Genomic DNA, 16,083 nt, shown 5'->3' with positions numbered 1-16,083 from the left:
CTGGGGCAGTAAGTATTCAAGATAAGCCTGGAGCATCTTGTAGTGCCAAAAAGAAAGGAAGCGCTCAAACAATAAAAGGATGAGGACACGTCAAAGAGGCAGAAGAGCCAACCTGAAAGAACTCCCAATGGCCAAAGCTGGAACAATTTTAACAACAAAACAATTCAGGTTATAACTCAAAGTATAAAATAAACACCCATTTATAATTAAATGGGGGAGAATAGACAAATCTCCCCTGCAGAAGAATTCTAAACAGTTTATGTAGATGCCCAATCAAGGAGGCAGGGCATAACTTAACTCTCCACTCCTTCCATGTGGGCTGCACTTAGTGGTTTGCTCCCAAAGTGTAGAGTATGGAAAGGAGGGGTAGGGAGGTGCCTTTCCAATGGAGGCTTGAAAAACACTCCCTCAGTCAGGTGACCAAGGTTAACATCATCAGTGGTAAATCATGTGCCCTTGTTATGATGTGATGAAAGTGGCATTTCACCTCTGTGGTCTTCCTCGCAAAAACCAATAACCCCAGTCTAACCATGAGAAAAACATCAGATGAACTCAAATTGAGGGACAGTCTACATACTCAAAACGGCAAAACATTAAAGGTTCTCAAAAACAAGGAAATTCGAGAAACTGTCACAGACCAGACAAGGCTAAGGAGGCATGGACAATAAATGTAATGTGGTATCTTGGATGGGATCCAGGAACAGAAAAAAAAAAAAAAAACTAGTGAAATCTGAATAAACTGTGGTGTTTAATTAATAGTAAGCTACCAATGTAATGTGGAAGAAAGGCCTGGAAATCTACTTCTGAAAATCACAACAGTCTACTCCACAACTGATCATGGGGATGGATACACGACCTGGCGGCATTTCTTTCCATTGTGCATGGGGTCGCCATGAGTCAGAGGGCCAACTAGACAGTAGCTAACAACAACAGCAACAAACAGAGTGATATAAGATGTTAACAACAGGGGAAACCAGGTGAGGGGTATATGGGAACTCGTCTTTGCAATTTCTCTCTAAGTCTAAAACTATTCTAAAAGAAAAAGCTTATTTAAAAGAAATTGTTACAGGCCAAGAGTATTAGCCCAGCAGTATTTCCAGGGAAAAACAATAACAAAACCTCTTTCTCCACGGAGAGTTTGAAAAGCACTGATCTATCAAAACTGTGCTCCAGGACAACTTGGACTTTTTCCTCCAGCTTAAACCGTTTATTATACCAGCTGTGATGTTTTTTGAATCTCTTGCTACTTGCTCACTTTTCTTGTAAAATCCTGAAAATGCAAAGTCCCAATACTTTGTTCTTTGTTCTTCTCTTATCCGCCCTCATCGTATTTTCCTGCAAGCCTTGTCATTGTCAGCTGCAGTGGTTTGTGATTCCTTTCTGTTCCTGGTATTCCGGAGTTATTTAGGCTCATTAAAGGGAATATTTGGGCTTGGCAATTTGTCACCAAGATCCAGGTACAACCAGGTCATTACTGAGCCAGCCAATATTCCGCAATGATGAGACACAAAGTGTGACCATAGCAAGCATTATACATAATAAAATATCACATTTGATCACAAATTAAATCACACAAGTAATCTTTGTTCTGTTCCCTATTTACAGTTTCGGAGAGTGACTTCCTCTTCTATGAAATCTGATAACCTCCATTGTTTATGTGTCTTCCATAAAGGAAAACAGATGCACTAATTTCTGGTTATATTGTTATATTTAGATGTCTTGATTTTCTGGTTTTGGAAATCTAGATAATGAATCTAAAAGAATGATAAATATGCTGTTTATAAAGAAAGAGTTGTAGTCTTTTAAAATTAAAGTCCTCGGCACATTGTTAGACCGTTAGGGTTTATATTTAGGTTAAAGTGTTATATTGTTGATGGAGCCCTGGTGACAGACGTAATGGTTAAGAGCTCAGCTGCTAACCAAAACGTCATCCACCAGCCAAACCCTATGGGGCAGTTATACTCTGTTCTATAGGGTCACTATGAGTCTGAACCAACCAAAGGGCCCCTAACAATTATTTAGGTGAAAGGGCAGGGGGAGGGGACTGCCCATAAACTGGCAAAGAAGACAATTATAGCTAGTCTTCTAAATGGCTCTATGGCATTTATTCGATCTCTATTGAGAGAGGTGAGGAAAATTTTGCAATTTGAGATATTGTTTAATATTTTATTTCTTTTGCCACTGAAATATATTTCAAAAAATTTTTAATTTTATTATGAAATATTCCTTGGGGTTTATTTTCTTCTGTGGTTTTAACTGGATAGGATGGGGGTGGAAGTCCCCCATCAATTTAAAAGCATGAAATGGTCTCTTTAAAAGTTGTTCCCTTTAATGTTCTCAGACAATCGTTCGAGGAAACAAACCCTGCAAGGAAACCTCCATCAACGGCCTGCTAGAGGATTTCGACAACATCTCGGTGACTCGCTCCAACTCCCTCAGGAAGGAAAGCCCACCCACCCCAGACCAGGGAGCCTCCAGCCACGGCCCACGCCATTCGGAAGAAAATGGCTTCACCACCTTCTCACAATATTCCAGTGAATCCGATACGACGACTGACTACACCACCGAAAAGTACAGGGAAAAGAGTCCCTACGGAGACGACTTGGACCCGTATTATAGAGGCAGCCACGCGGCCAAGCAAAATGGGCACGTAGTGAAAATGAAAGCCGGGGAGGCCTACTATTCTGACATGAAGCCTTTGAAATCCGATATTTCCAGATTTCCTGGCGATTATCACACACACCTGGACTCCCTGAGCAAACCAAGTGAATACAGTGACCTCAAGTGGGACTATCACAGAGCCTCCAGTAGCTCCCCGCTAGACTACCGAGACCCGTTCCAATTCACTCCTTCTAGAACTGCAGGGACCAGCGGGTGCTCGAAGGAAAGCCTGGCGTACAGCGAAAGTGAGTGGGGACCCAGCCTGGATGACTACGACAGGAGGCCAAAGTCGTCCTACCTGCATCAGACGAGCCCTCAGCCGGCCATGCGGCAGAGGTCCAGGTCAGGCTCAGGGCTCCAGGAGCCCACGATGCCGTTTGGAGCAAGTGCATTTAAGACCCATCCTCAAGGACACTCGTACAACTCCTACACCTACCCTCGCTTGTCCGAGCCCACAACGTGCATTCCAAAGGTAAGGTTCACTCCCTCCTTTTCCACTAAGTGGGTGACAGGCTCCGCGGAGGTGGTGCTAGCACGGCCTTCTGATACAATCAGATTCCCAGTGCTTATTTGCCTATTGGATAGTATCCATATTGAAATCCTACCTCATTTCCGTACATAACCCAAGGGCAGAGCATTTAGGGCAAGGTACATACGGCCATTGAAATAAAAATCTGACTTTTGGGGTCTCCTACAAGGTTTCTGATTAAAAGGCAAAGAAATTTCATCTATTGGAAAAATAGTCTGGAATGCTCACAATCAAAATTCTGTTAGTGTACTAAGTTCTCTGTTAAGCGTCCACACAATTCTTAACTATTAGATGGTGTAGTTCAGTGCCCCCCAAAATCTGGACTTTCGCAAAGTTTTACAGAGACTACCTGCTGGAAAGGGGAAAAAAAAATCAGGATAATGTGGTTAATTTTGAATTAAGGCTAATTTTATTCAATTCAGGAGACTGTTCTCTATGTTGACAATATGCTTTTTCTATTATTTTTATGACAAAATGTTATTTTTTAATGAAATTTTGAGGATGATGGTATCTGGTTTCTGGATTTAATTTTCTTTTTTTTTTTTTGGTATGCTTTTTGTTTTCTTATATTGTTTTCATTCCTCTCAGTAATTTTTTTGTTATTGTTGTTAATTGTTAGCTGCTGAAAATTTGCTTTGATATTTGACTGTTCTGTGATTTGCCAAAATTTGGGAACCATTGTTGGAGAAGTTACTGACCCTCAAAGCACAGACTTTTCCAGAGCATCTAAGGCTTTTGGAAAATACCTTCAAGAATGTGCAAGTCATTAATTTTCACATGGTGGCTTAGAAGTGTTTTGGCTACCTTGCCTGTACAGCAAAAATGACAATGGGCATTTGGATGGGTTTCTGGATAACATGGAGGTCTCAGACCAGCCTTGAGAGGAACAGGACTTCAAACAATGGGATCATGTACGTTTGTGCCCTTCGCTCTCTCCTCAATGGCTTCATGAGCAAGGCATTCATCTGCTTTATTGATTATAGATAGTCAATATTTTTCCTTTGCTTATTATTTTTCATAAACCCAGTCCAAGATGTTGAAGGGACATCTTGCGAGGGATTTAAGCCATACTTTAAAAAAAAAAAAAAAACTGTCAATATATTTCCTAACATACAAAATTAAAAATAAATCCTAAGGAAATAAAAAGCCTGAAATATATACCTTCAGCTAAAATTCAAATACTGAGAATGTTTTTCCATACCCTCCCCCCAACTGTGTTAATTTCTTTGAACTTCCACAGTCAGGTTGACATGGCTGCATTAGCTTCCCATGTTCTTGCCAAGGTGATTGTTGGAGAGAGTTGTGTCTAATTTACCAACAGGCAGAAGCTGTAGGAAACTATACATAATTTGGTAGTTACAATGCATAAGGAAGCATGCAATAGTTTATTTGATTTCCTGTGCATATCACTCTCTGTGAGCCCCAGGATGAAGGGACCTCTTCAGCATTCTAGAGCGAAAGCAGTGAATTAACGCGTTCAAAAAAAAAAAATTTTTTTTTTTTTTTCTAGCAGCTGAGTCCAGTTACATCCTTGGGTGTTTGATCATTGGTGGTTTATCTAAGGGTAAAGAATGTTGTTTTCGTTGTGTGTGTGTGTATGTGTGTGGTTTCTTTGAATACCTGTTTTAAGGAGCAGTTGTAGGTCATAGCCATGGACAAAATTTTGTCCAGTGGCTGCAACCTTTCAGCCCTGGCACTATAGCTAGTTCACTGACATTGGAAATATTCATTTCCAACGTCTAGGAAAATCAGGAGATTGCAGGTGGAAATCTGGATTTCTGGGTTTCAGGCTTCTCTTGAAAACAAGGGAAGACATGGTGTCCCTACACCGCATTTTCACATTGAACCCACTGGAGGTAAGGACTGCTTCCACGAGAAGGGCGTGGGCTCCTCAGTTTAGCACAGGCCCTGCCTGACCCACTTCATTCACTTATTTCAGGAGCCTTATCGCTAGAGTCATGTGGGATTGATTGCATCCACCACCAATACCCAACTGCCCATTTCACAAAAGGGAAAACTGAGGTCCAGAAAGTCACATGGCACACTTAAGGTTTCAGTTTGTTGTGCAAAACAGAGAATCCAAGTATGGTGTCCCACCCAGCCCACATTTTCCCATTATCTTAAAAAAATATATATAGGTGTATGTTATTTCTAGGGTTCAGCTTCATTTGCTAGTAAAATCTATGAAAGGTCCCTGTGGCCACCTGAACTTTAGGTTAAATGGAGGAGGAGAGGGAAGAGGAAGAGAGAGGAAAGGAGAGAGAGAAAGGAAGAAAGGAAGGAGAGAGAGGAAAGACGGAAAGAGAGAAAGGAAGAAAGGAGAGAGAAGGAAGGAGAGGGGAGTGAGAGAGGGAGGGGGAGGAAAGATGGAAGGTAGGTGATTTCCTTTATTTCTTGATTCCATCTTCCTCGTTGTTGTTGTTTGGTGCCATCGAGTCGTCCCGACTCATAGCGACCCTATGCACAACAGAATGAAACACTGCCCGGTCCTGCGCCATCCTTACAATCGTTGTTATGCTTGAGCTCATTGTTGCAGCCACTGGGTCAGTCCACCTCATTGAGGGTCTTCCCCTTTTCCGCTGACCCTGTACTCTGCCAAGCATGATGTCCTTCTCCAGGGACTGATCCCTCCTGACAACATGTCCAAAGTATGTAAGATGCAGTCTCGCCATCCTTGCTTCTAAGGAGCATTCTGGTTGTACTTCTTCCAAGACAAATTTGTTCGTTCTTTTGGCAGTCCATGGTATATTCAATATTCTTTGCCAACACCACAATTCAAAGGCGTCAGTTCTTCGGTCTTCCTTATTCACTGTCCAGCTTTCACATGCATATGTGATTGAAAATATCATGGCTTGGGTCAGGCGCACCTTAGTCTTCAAGGTGACATCTTTGCTCTTCAACACTTTAAAGAGGTCCTTTGCAGCAGATTTACCCAATGTGTTGAGTCCTTTGATTTCTTGACTGCCAATTCTGTGGCTGTTGATTGTGGATCCAAGTAAAATGAAATCCTTGACAACTTCAATCTTTTCCCCATTTACCATGATGTTGCTCATTGGTCCAGTTGTGAAGATTTTTGTTTTCTTTACTTTGAGCTGCAATTCATACTGAAGGCTGTGGTCTTTGATCTTCATTAGTAAGTGCTTCAAGTCCTCTTCACTTTCAGCAAGCAAGGCTGTGTTATCTGCATAACGCAGGTTGTTAATGAGTCTTCCTCCAATTCTGATGCCCTGTTCTTCTTCATGTAGTCCAGCTTGTCGGATTATTTGCTCAGCATACAGAATGAATAGTTACGGTGAAAGGATACAACCCTGACACACGCCTTTCCTGACTTTAAACCAATCAGTATTCCCTTGTTCTGTCCGAACAACTGCCTCTTGATCTATGTAAAGGTTCCTCATGAGCACAATTAAGTGTTCTGGAATTCCCGTTCTTCACAATGTTATCCATAATTTGTTATGATCCACACAGTCGAATGCCTTTGCATAGTCAATAAAACACAGGTAAACATCCTTCTGGTGTTCTCTGCTTTCAGCCAGGATCTGTCTGACATCAGCAATGGTATCCCTGGTTCCACGTCCTCTTCTGAAACAGGCCTGAATTTCTGGCAGTTCCCTGTCAATATACTACTGCAGCCGTTTTTGAATGATCTTCAGCAAAATTTTGCGTGCGTGTGGTATTAATGATATTGTTCTATAATTTCCGCATTCAATTGAATCACCTTTCTTGGGAATAGGCATAAATATATATCTCTTCCAGTCAGTTCGCCAGGTAGCTGTCTTCCATATTTCTTGGCATAGACAAGTGAGCATTTCCAGCGCTGCATCTGTTTGTTGAAACATCTCAACTGATATTCCATCAATTCCTGGAGCCTTGTTTTTCACCAATGCCTTCAGAGCAGCTTGGACTTCTTCCTTCAGTACCATCCGTTCCTGATCATATGCTACCTCTTGAAATGGTTGAATATCGACTAGTTCTTTTTGGCATAATGACTCTGTGTATTCCTTCCATCTTCTTTTGATGCTTCCTGAGTCTCTTAATATTTTTCCCATAGAATTCTTCATTATTGCAACTCGAGGCTTGAATTTTTTCTTCAGTTCTTTCAGCTTGGGAAATGCCGAGCATGTTCTTCCCTTTTGGTTTTCTGTCTCCAGCTCTTTGCACATGTCATTATAATACTTTGTCTTCTCGAGCTGCCCTTTGAAATCTTCAGTTCTTTTACTTCATCATTTCTTCCTTTTGCTTTAGCTGCTCAACATTCTTGAGCAAGTTTCAGAGTCTCCTCTGACACCCATCTTGGTCTTTTCTTTCTGTCCTATCTTTTCAATGACCTCTTGCTTTTTTCATGTATGATGTTCTTGATGTCATTCCACAACTCATCTGGCCTTCAGTCACTAGTGTTCAATGCGTCAAATCTATTCTTGAGATGGTCTCTAAATTCAGGTGGGATATACTCAAGGTCATATTTTGGCTCTTGTGGACTTGCTCTGATTTTCTTCAGTTTCAGCTTGAACTTGCGTATGAGCAATTGATGGTCTGTTCCACAGTCGGCCCCTGGCCTTGTTCTGACTGATGATATTGAGCTTTTCCATTGTCTCTTTCCACAGATGTAGTTATTTTGATTTCTGTGTGTTTCATCTGGTGAGGTCCATTTCTGTGTGTTTCATCTGGTGAGGTCCATGTGTATAGGCACCGTTTATGTTGGTGAAGGAAGGTATTTGCAATGAAGAAGTCATTGGTCTTGCAAAATTCTATCATTCGATCTCCAGCATTGTTTCTATCACCAAGGCCATATTTCCCAACTAATGACCCTTCTTCTTTGTTTCCAACTTTCACATTCCAATCACCAGTAATTATCAATATATCCTGATTGCATGTTCGATCAATTTCAGAATGCAGAAGTTGGTAAAAATCTTCAATTTCTTCATCTTTGGCCTTAGCGGTTGGTACGTAAATTTGAATAATAGTTGTATTAACTGGTCTTCCTTGTAGGTGTATGGATATTATCCTATCACTGACAGTGTTGTACTTCTGGATAGATCTTGAAATGTTCTTTTTGACGATGAATGCAACACCATTCCTCTTCAAGTTGTCATTCCCGGCATAGTAGAATATATGATTGTCCGATTCAGAATGGCCAATACCAGTCCATTTCAGCTCACTGATGCCTAGGATATCGATGCTTATGCATTCCATTTCATTTTTGACAATTTCCAATTTTCCTAGATTTGTACTTTGTACATTCCAGGAAATGACGGTCCCAAAATCTTTACTCCATCCATGTCATTAAGGTCAATTCTACTTTGAGGAGTCAGCTCTTCCCCAGTCATCTTTTGAGTGCCTTCCAACCTGGGGGGCTCATCTTCCAACACTATATCAGACAATGTTCCACTGCTATTCATAAGGTTTTCACTGGCTAATGCTTTTCAGAAGTAGACTGCTGGGTCCTTCCTCCTAGTCTTAGTCTGGAAGCTCAGCTGAAACCTATCCACCGTGGGCGACCTTGCTGGTATCTGAATACTGGTGGCATAGCTTCCAGCATCACAGCAACACACAAGCCCCCACAGTATGACAAGCTGACAGACATGTCGGGGTCCATCTTCCTACAGACCTCCAAATAAGAGGCAGAGTGGGCCTGTCCTGAAATCTGGCTTTGTAAAACCCAGAAATACCATAGAAACTATTGTAGTTCAGTAAAAAATAAAACAGCATATCCACCCGTGGGAGCTTCTACCAAGGGTTTTATCAGCCCTAATAATCAGTATTCTAAAGGGGCAAGTTGCTGCTCCCTGTTCACAGGAAGCCGTGAGAAATTCAGGAGCAGGTTTAGTGGGAGGTTCGGAGGTGGATGGCATGTTAGTAATTAAAACGTTTACTTGATTAAAAATATAACATCTCTCTAAAAAGACTTAGGTACTCTTAAAAATCTACCCAATCACATCTGGGTTTCCTGCTGAGGGAAGGAATAGGGATCACGACTCAGATAATTTGGCCTTGCCTCAAGGAAAATTCTAGAGGAGGGTGGTGGTGTTTACATCCCAACAAGAAGAAAAATCACAAAACTTGCGTACATCTCTGGATGGAGCAAAAATGAGGACGTGTATGTGTATGTATGTGTTTGACACTAGCTTGCATTTTGTCCTAAAGAAATAAAATGAAACAATACTGATGCTAACAGTGTAAAAATCCTCTATTGTTGTCTACCTACCTAATTTTTCCTGTTAGCGTGACAGGAATTGAGAATGTTATGAAATCTATAGCTACTGGCATCCATCTCCCTACTTCTAAATGCTTTTTGCTGGGGCTAAGCAAATGAAACTTCTGAGAGGAAAATTAAGCCAAGCAACAAACAAACAAAAACACTAGCCACGTAGCACCTTCCTCACCACAGAACTATAAAAACTGCCAGCTGTGGAGAGAGAATGCTTTTCACCATTTGGTGCAGACAAGCTCTGTGTCCCACAGGGAGGGATACTAGCTGGAGACTTCGTCAGCATTTACTGGATTTTGCTAATCCCAGGCTCCCCAGGGACGAGACAGATGCTGGCTCCTGTGTTTTGGTTCAGACCCAGCACATCCACTCCTCAACTGGGCTCCAAGCACTGAGAAACCCCCTGCGTAATCACATTTGTGCCAGCTCATTATGTACTCATTGTGTGCCAGATACATGTACTGCTTTGTTGGAGCCTTTGTTGGGCAGGAATTCTTGCCCCCTTGCCTTGTATAGCCAAGTAGCCAGGGGCTTTGAGAGGCTCACAACACCTGGTCAGTGAGCTCATAGCAGAGCTGAGGCCCAGTTCTAAATCTGTCTGGTTCCAGGCCTACCCCCTTCCCCAGACATTGGGTGCCTTCCCACATGTTACTTCTCACCATTCCACATGGCACAGGGAGAGTTTCCATGGGCACCAAACTCTCCGCATGCCTCACAACCAGCTCCTTTTAGCAGCAATAAATTCCCTCTGGGTTGCACCAGCTTGTCTCATCCACATCAGGGTTTCTCAACCTAGACACTATCGACAGTTTGGGCTGGGTAATTCTTTGTCATGGGGGCTGCTGTGTGCATTGTAGGACATTTAGCGGCATCCCTGGCCTCTCCTCAATAAATACCATTAGCATCCCTCCCCCAGTCGTGACAACCAAAATGTCTACGGACATTGCCAGCTGTTTCATGGGGGGCAAAATTTCCCCCAGTTGAGAACCACTGTTCATTACCAAAAAAATAAACCAAACCCATTGCTGTTGAGTCAATTTCAACTTCAGTGACTCTATACAAAAGAGTCGAGCTGCCCCCCGTAGGGTTTCCAAGGATTCGAACTGCTGACTTTGTGGTTACCAGTGGAACGCTTAACCACTGCGCCACCAGGGCTCCCCACTGTTCTATAGCTACCATTTATCAAGCACTTTTTGGTGGTTAAGTATGTAGATTCTGGAGATGAGCCACCTGGTTTGAGTCCTGACATTGACATTAGGTGGGTGACCTTGAGCAAGTCTCTTGGCTTCTCTGTCTCTACTTTCTTGTCTATAAAATGGGCATAAAGACAGTTCCTGCCTTATAGGGTTGCATGAAGATTAAACAGGTTAACAGACAGAGCAAAGCACAGAGCAGGTACCTAACTTTGCAAGCATAGCTGGTAGACTGATGATGGCTGTGATGTGATGCTGTTACTGTGTTCCCGGCACCATGGCAAGCATTTTGCAAACATTACCCAACTTAGTCCTCTGAAATTCTGAAAGCATTCAGAATCATCTTTGTTTTACAGTGAGGCAATTAAGACTCAGAGAGGTTAAATCTTTGTAGACTTTCCCAAGGATATGCAGTCAGACAACTGAGTCAGAATTCAAAACTTGGTTCATCTGACCCCAAAAGTCTGTGTTTCAAAACATTCCCATTTCCACGGAAGAAAGCCAAGGGGCAGAAAGATGGACGTGAGACCTCTTGGTCGAGGCACACATTCTGCAAGCAGTTCTCATGTTGCTGGTAAAGAATGGGCAATGACTTCACGAGGGGGTTGGTGCAGAGGCAATACAGTTTGTTCTGTCTTTTCACGGTAGGACAATGAGAAGTTCCATAGCATCACCCACACTGTGGTTTGTGGGTACGAGCTGGAACTCCAGGCTGCCAAGAAAGCCTTAAGAGTAGAGATCTCTAATCATTTCTCAGCCCTTTGGCTAAGATCAAGTGAAGAGTAGAGATTTCTGAAGCTCGCTTTTGCCCTTACTCTTCCTTCAGTGACCCTCCTGTGTGACTTTACTGAAGGCATTTGAAAGCACCAGTTCTAGAATCAGATTCCTTGGGGCCATGCACTTGTTAGCTGTATGGTCTTGTCTGTGCCTCAGCTCCCTCATCTGTAAAATTAAGTGTTTCAGTACCCAATTTGACTGGTCATGAAGATTAAATGAGAGGAGTAAATGGAAAGGACAAAGCACATGGCAAGCACTCAGTCTGTATTGGCCCTGATTCACAGCAATATTTCTGGTTGGAAAACATGTTCACCATATCTGCTAACGCCAGCCTGGGGAAATGTTCCCTCTCTGTGTAATCTTTTACGCATTTTCACAATGCTGGAACAGTCTATCAGACTTTGCTGCTGCAGCCTTTCCGTACAGTCTGCAGTATGGCTGTCCTTACTTCAGAGATGGGGTCACAGAAGGCCAGAGCAGCCATGGGACTTCCTCCAGGCCTTGCAAAGCCCTTAGTGACTGAGCTGGACTGAGAACCCCAGTCCTGCCACCACAATGCTCAGTCTAGTCTCTAGAATGAAAAAGAAATCCCAAGGCCTCCCTTGCCAAGAGAGAGCAGAAAATGTAACTGCATTAGGACAAGAACCATCATAACAGAACATCTCCAACCAACCCCACCGTTTCCTTTGCACAGGGCAGTAAAAGTGACCTGTACTGCAGCCTGGGGGACCCCAAACAGACAGTTTATTAAGGGCTTTTGAATGGAGATAGGCAGGTGTGAGAAAAATGTAGCCCCTTCTCCAGACCTCCCTCCTGGGGTCACCCTGTAACTGTTTTTCACTGTTCTGCCATGATTTTGCTTTCCCTGGAAGGAAAAAAAAAACACTTGACCCAGCCGTACTCGGTTTTCCTGTGTGGATAACTTGGGGACTCATGTTCTCTGTGGCACTTACCAGACCTGGATTCAGCCACAGCTTCAGGAACAAAACAGCAGCTCCTTGTTGACTGAGGATGGCAGAGGAGACCTTTGAGAGGTCCATTAGGGCCCTGATGGGCTATGAAATGACAATATGGTGAAGTCTGATGAACTGCACCAAAAGTCAGAGAGAGAGAGAGGATTTAAAGTCAGAGGCACTTGCTATCACATGAGAAACACAACGAGTTTATTGCCTTTAGTATTTTTTTCTTCAAATATAAGCTCTTAAACGATGTTCACTGAGGCTCAAAAACATCCAAAGAGATGATTCGCATCTGTCCCTTCTGATGGAGACTTAGGTGTCCTTGGCATAGGAATGGGCGCATCTTCCAGCCCACATTCTCGTGGCTCCCAGTAGATTGTATTTTGGTCATTCGAGTGGGTTTTCCCATGGCCGAATGAAAAACAAAGTGAATCGAAACTGCATCGTGTGTCCCAGGTCCCTCCCAGGCCCTGACGCATTTGAACAACATTCTGAGGCAGCCTGCCAGCCCCCGAGAGGCGCAGAGCCCCTCCGAGTGGCTGCGGGCGGGTGGCGACGGATCTCTGGTCAGAGTGATGCTCTGTCGCACTGCTCCTCAATAGCGGATGTGGTTTCAAGCAGCAACTGCAGGGGGTTAATTGGATACAGCAATCCAGTGGTGTGGTGGGGAAAGAGCCTGAAATACTCGCACACTTGAGCCTGCTGATCACAGATGTAGCCATTTCTTCACAGAGCTAGGCTTTGCCTGTTTGTGGAGGTCAGGAGTTGCTTGTCCAAACTCTTGCCGTGTATTTTATAAGGCAGAGAAGTACATGACTCTTCAGGCGTCCTGTCCTAAGGTGTAAGGCCCCGTATGCCTAAATAGGAATCCAAGGTAATGGTTGTAGCGATGCCACAGATGATGGAAGGATTTCTATGCATGTAGTTTGGAGAGCCAGCAAGTATCTGACATCCAGAACTTAACCAACACCCTAGGCTCCCTGCGCCAGGACCTTTAAGAGACACCTTGGTTCTTTAGGTCCCACTGGGGCCTGCTCATGACACTTCACAGTGGCAGCTATAATGCACACTAGCTTCCTTTACTGAAATTGAACGTCAGCTCAAGTTGTGTGCTGTGCACCTTTGTCATCCATTCAGGGTGAATATGGTAGGCTAGGAAATTTTGTAAATGAAAAACGTAATTCGGAAGAAACTAAGCATGGCTGGGCCAAGTTTTGCCTCAAGCAGGATCAGTGGCTGCTGTGATTGTTGGGATGTGATTGAAGATACAAGGGTTCACTGACAGCCTGGGTTCCCAGAGACAGCCTGGAGCTCTGAGGATAGCACACGCCCCTGCAGAGAAGCAGAGACCGGGAACTCAAGAGAGAGGTGCACCCCAGGGCGAATGGGAGTAGCCCCCTGCCCCCATCAGCAGCATTTCCTGCCCGGGCCAGGGAGATTTGGAATTACAGCACACAGCCAGAGGGGCCAGGAGAGCAGACACACATTCCAGCCACTGGGTTTAGTGAATCCCCTTTCCCTCATCAAAAACCAGTTGCTGTGGGGTTGATTCGGACTCCCAGTGACCCCATGTGTGTCAGAGTAGAACGTGATCTAGACGGTTTTCAATGGCTGATTTTGTTGGGAGTAGCTGCAGATCACCAGGCCTGTCTTCCAAGGCACCTCAAACCACCAACCTTCCAGTCAGCAGCAGAGCACATTAACTGTTTGCTCAGGGAATCCCTCCCCTAATTACCACACTCTAAAATGTCCCTGCAGAGAATGGGGGTGAGTGATTCTTTCTAGAATTCTTAAAAGCAGTTGTTTTCCTTTATCAAAGCCAAGGCTGGTCTGGTTTACATTTTCCTTTGAGTCAGGCCAGGATGATTTAAGTTGTCCTTTCCTTGCTCGTATAATAGAGGCCTATGATTCACTTTTATACTGTGTTTGATTTATGTAATGAGCCCTGGTGGCACAGTTTAAACACTCGTCTGCTAACCGCAAGTTTGGCAGTTCAAACCTACCAGAGGTGCCACAGGAGAAAGATGTGGCAGTCTGTTTCCATAAAGGTTAAATCTCAAAAAAACAAACCAGTTACCATCAAGTCAGTTCTGACTCATAGTGACCTGATAGGACAGAGTACAACTGCCCGCATAGGATTTCCAAGGAGCAGCTGGTGGATTCAAATTGCCTACCTTTTGGTTAGCAGCTGAGCTCCTAACCGCCGTGCCATCAGGGCTCCTCCATAAAGGTAACAGCCTTGGAAACCCTATGGGACAGTTCTGCTCTGGTCTATAGGGTTGCTGTGAGTTGGAATCGACTAGACAGCAGCAAGTTTTGATTTATGAAAAGCAAGCAGTACCCAGTCTAGCTTTTTCATTTTTGAGATGAGCAGACTCTGTTTTATTGTGCTCTGAAAGGGTGTATTGGAGCATCACATGTGAGCACTGGAACCAGCTGCCTCCCCCCTCTGGAACTCCACAGGACACCTAAAAGGAGGCTCTCCATCCTTCATAGAAAGTTCTGCATTCCCCATCCTGTGGCCAGACTTGCACCACTTGCCCCGCCCCCGGTTCAGCAGGATCCAGCTGTGGCCTCCCTGTCACTAGTGCAGAAGGCCACGGTGACAAATAGATGCTGCAGCAGGATTTTTTTTCCCCCTTCTTTCCTTTCTCCCCGCCCCACCCCCCACTCCCCAAGCCTTTTTTTCCAGCCTTGGCATAAAATGGCCCAGTGATGTTCTACTGCGGAATTCAATTTCACAGTTCAGTTAGGTCCTTGATTACTCTGCCAAATTCAGATTAATGTGCGTTTAACTAACATGGATCAGGGGCATCCTGGCTGACAGCCAGCTGTAACCGTAGCAGTTGATAGCTTTGTGGAGTTTTATGCCCCGTCCACCCCAGCGCACCACTGGTGAAATTGATTGATTAAATGAATTCATTGCTATAATTATTTATAATTTTGATCCAGCACAAGCCTGTGTCTGACCCTGTCCTTGGAGATGTTGCTCTCGTTGTGGAAGGGGTGGTCTGATGGAGTTCTTAACTGGGATTATTTATTCCCAGATAATACAGCCTTTTATTTTATCACTCTTATTTTTGATTGGGTTTGAGTAGAGACATGGAAAAGCACATGTCTTTAAGGATGAATTCATATGGTGTACTAAAAGGTATCAGTGTATGCTAATAACCATTTCTAAAAGGAAAAATCAAGACTGCATATATGTTCGGGCAGTATTTGAAAAGATTCCTGTAGAGAGAGTTCCTTCTCTGAATGTATCTGATTTTCAATGACAATTAGAGTCCTCAGAACACTGCGGCTAAGCAGTTTGACAGCCTGGGTGATAACTTGCAAAACCAGGGATCTATTCTTATTACATTGCGCCATTTGGAAATCCCCTTTGAAATTATGCAGACCGTGGTCTTGTTTCCAAGAAGTTACTTGCTCACAAAATCAAGGGATTGTTTTCTTTAGAGAGGTGGGGAGAAAGCATTTGTGGTACCTTTTTATTGTTTTGTCTCCAGCACAGCAGCTTTCCACCCCTGCTCCCTCTCCCTGGAGCCCTTGGCAATGTAAGGTCTGTGAAGGTAGATAACAGATCTTTTAGAAATGGTTGGAAGCAAGGACAATGAGAGATACACTTATTAAATATCTGTGTCTTTTGCTGGTCCGAGCTGAGCCCTGGTGGTGCAGTGATTAAGAGCTCAGCTGCTAACCAAGAGGTTGGCAGTTCAAATCCACAAGCCGCTCCTTGTAAACCATATGGGGCAGTTC

The 16,083-nt window shown here is 43.7% G+C and overlaps 1 protein-coding gene across 3 annotated transcripts in view; it reads left to right on the top strand.

Annotated features, from left to right (window-relative positions):
* The window catches only part of PAK5 (p21 (RAC1) activated kinase 5), a 320,036-nt gene that overhangs the window by 267,969 nt on the left and 35,984 nt on the right, over positions 1–16,083 (top strand). For all 3 annotated transcript variants that reach the window (XM_049869541.1, XM_049869542.1, XM_049869540.1), the window contains one exon: positions 2,342–3,133. In XM_049869541.1, coding sequence (XP_049725498.1) covers positions 2,342–3,133 — 792 coding nt within the window. The remainder of the gene's footprint in view (positions 1–2,341; positions 3,134–16,083) is intronic.

This window comes from Elephas maximus, chromosome 25 (assembly GCF_024166365.1).
Source record: "Elephas maximus indicus isolate mEleMax1 chromosome 25, mEleMax1 primary haplotype, whole genome shotgun sequence".
NCBI classification, from domain to species: domain Eukaryota; kingdom Metazoa; phylum Chordata; class Mammalia; order Proboscidea; family Elephantidae; genus Elephas; species Elephas maximus.
Note: the sequence above shows the minus strand (reverse complement) of the source record. Positions and strands in the feature narration are given on the sequence as shown.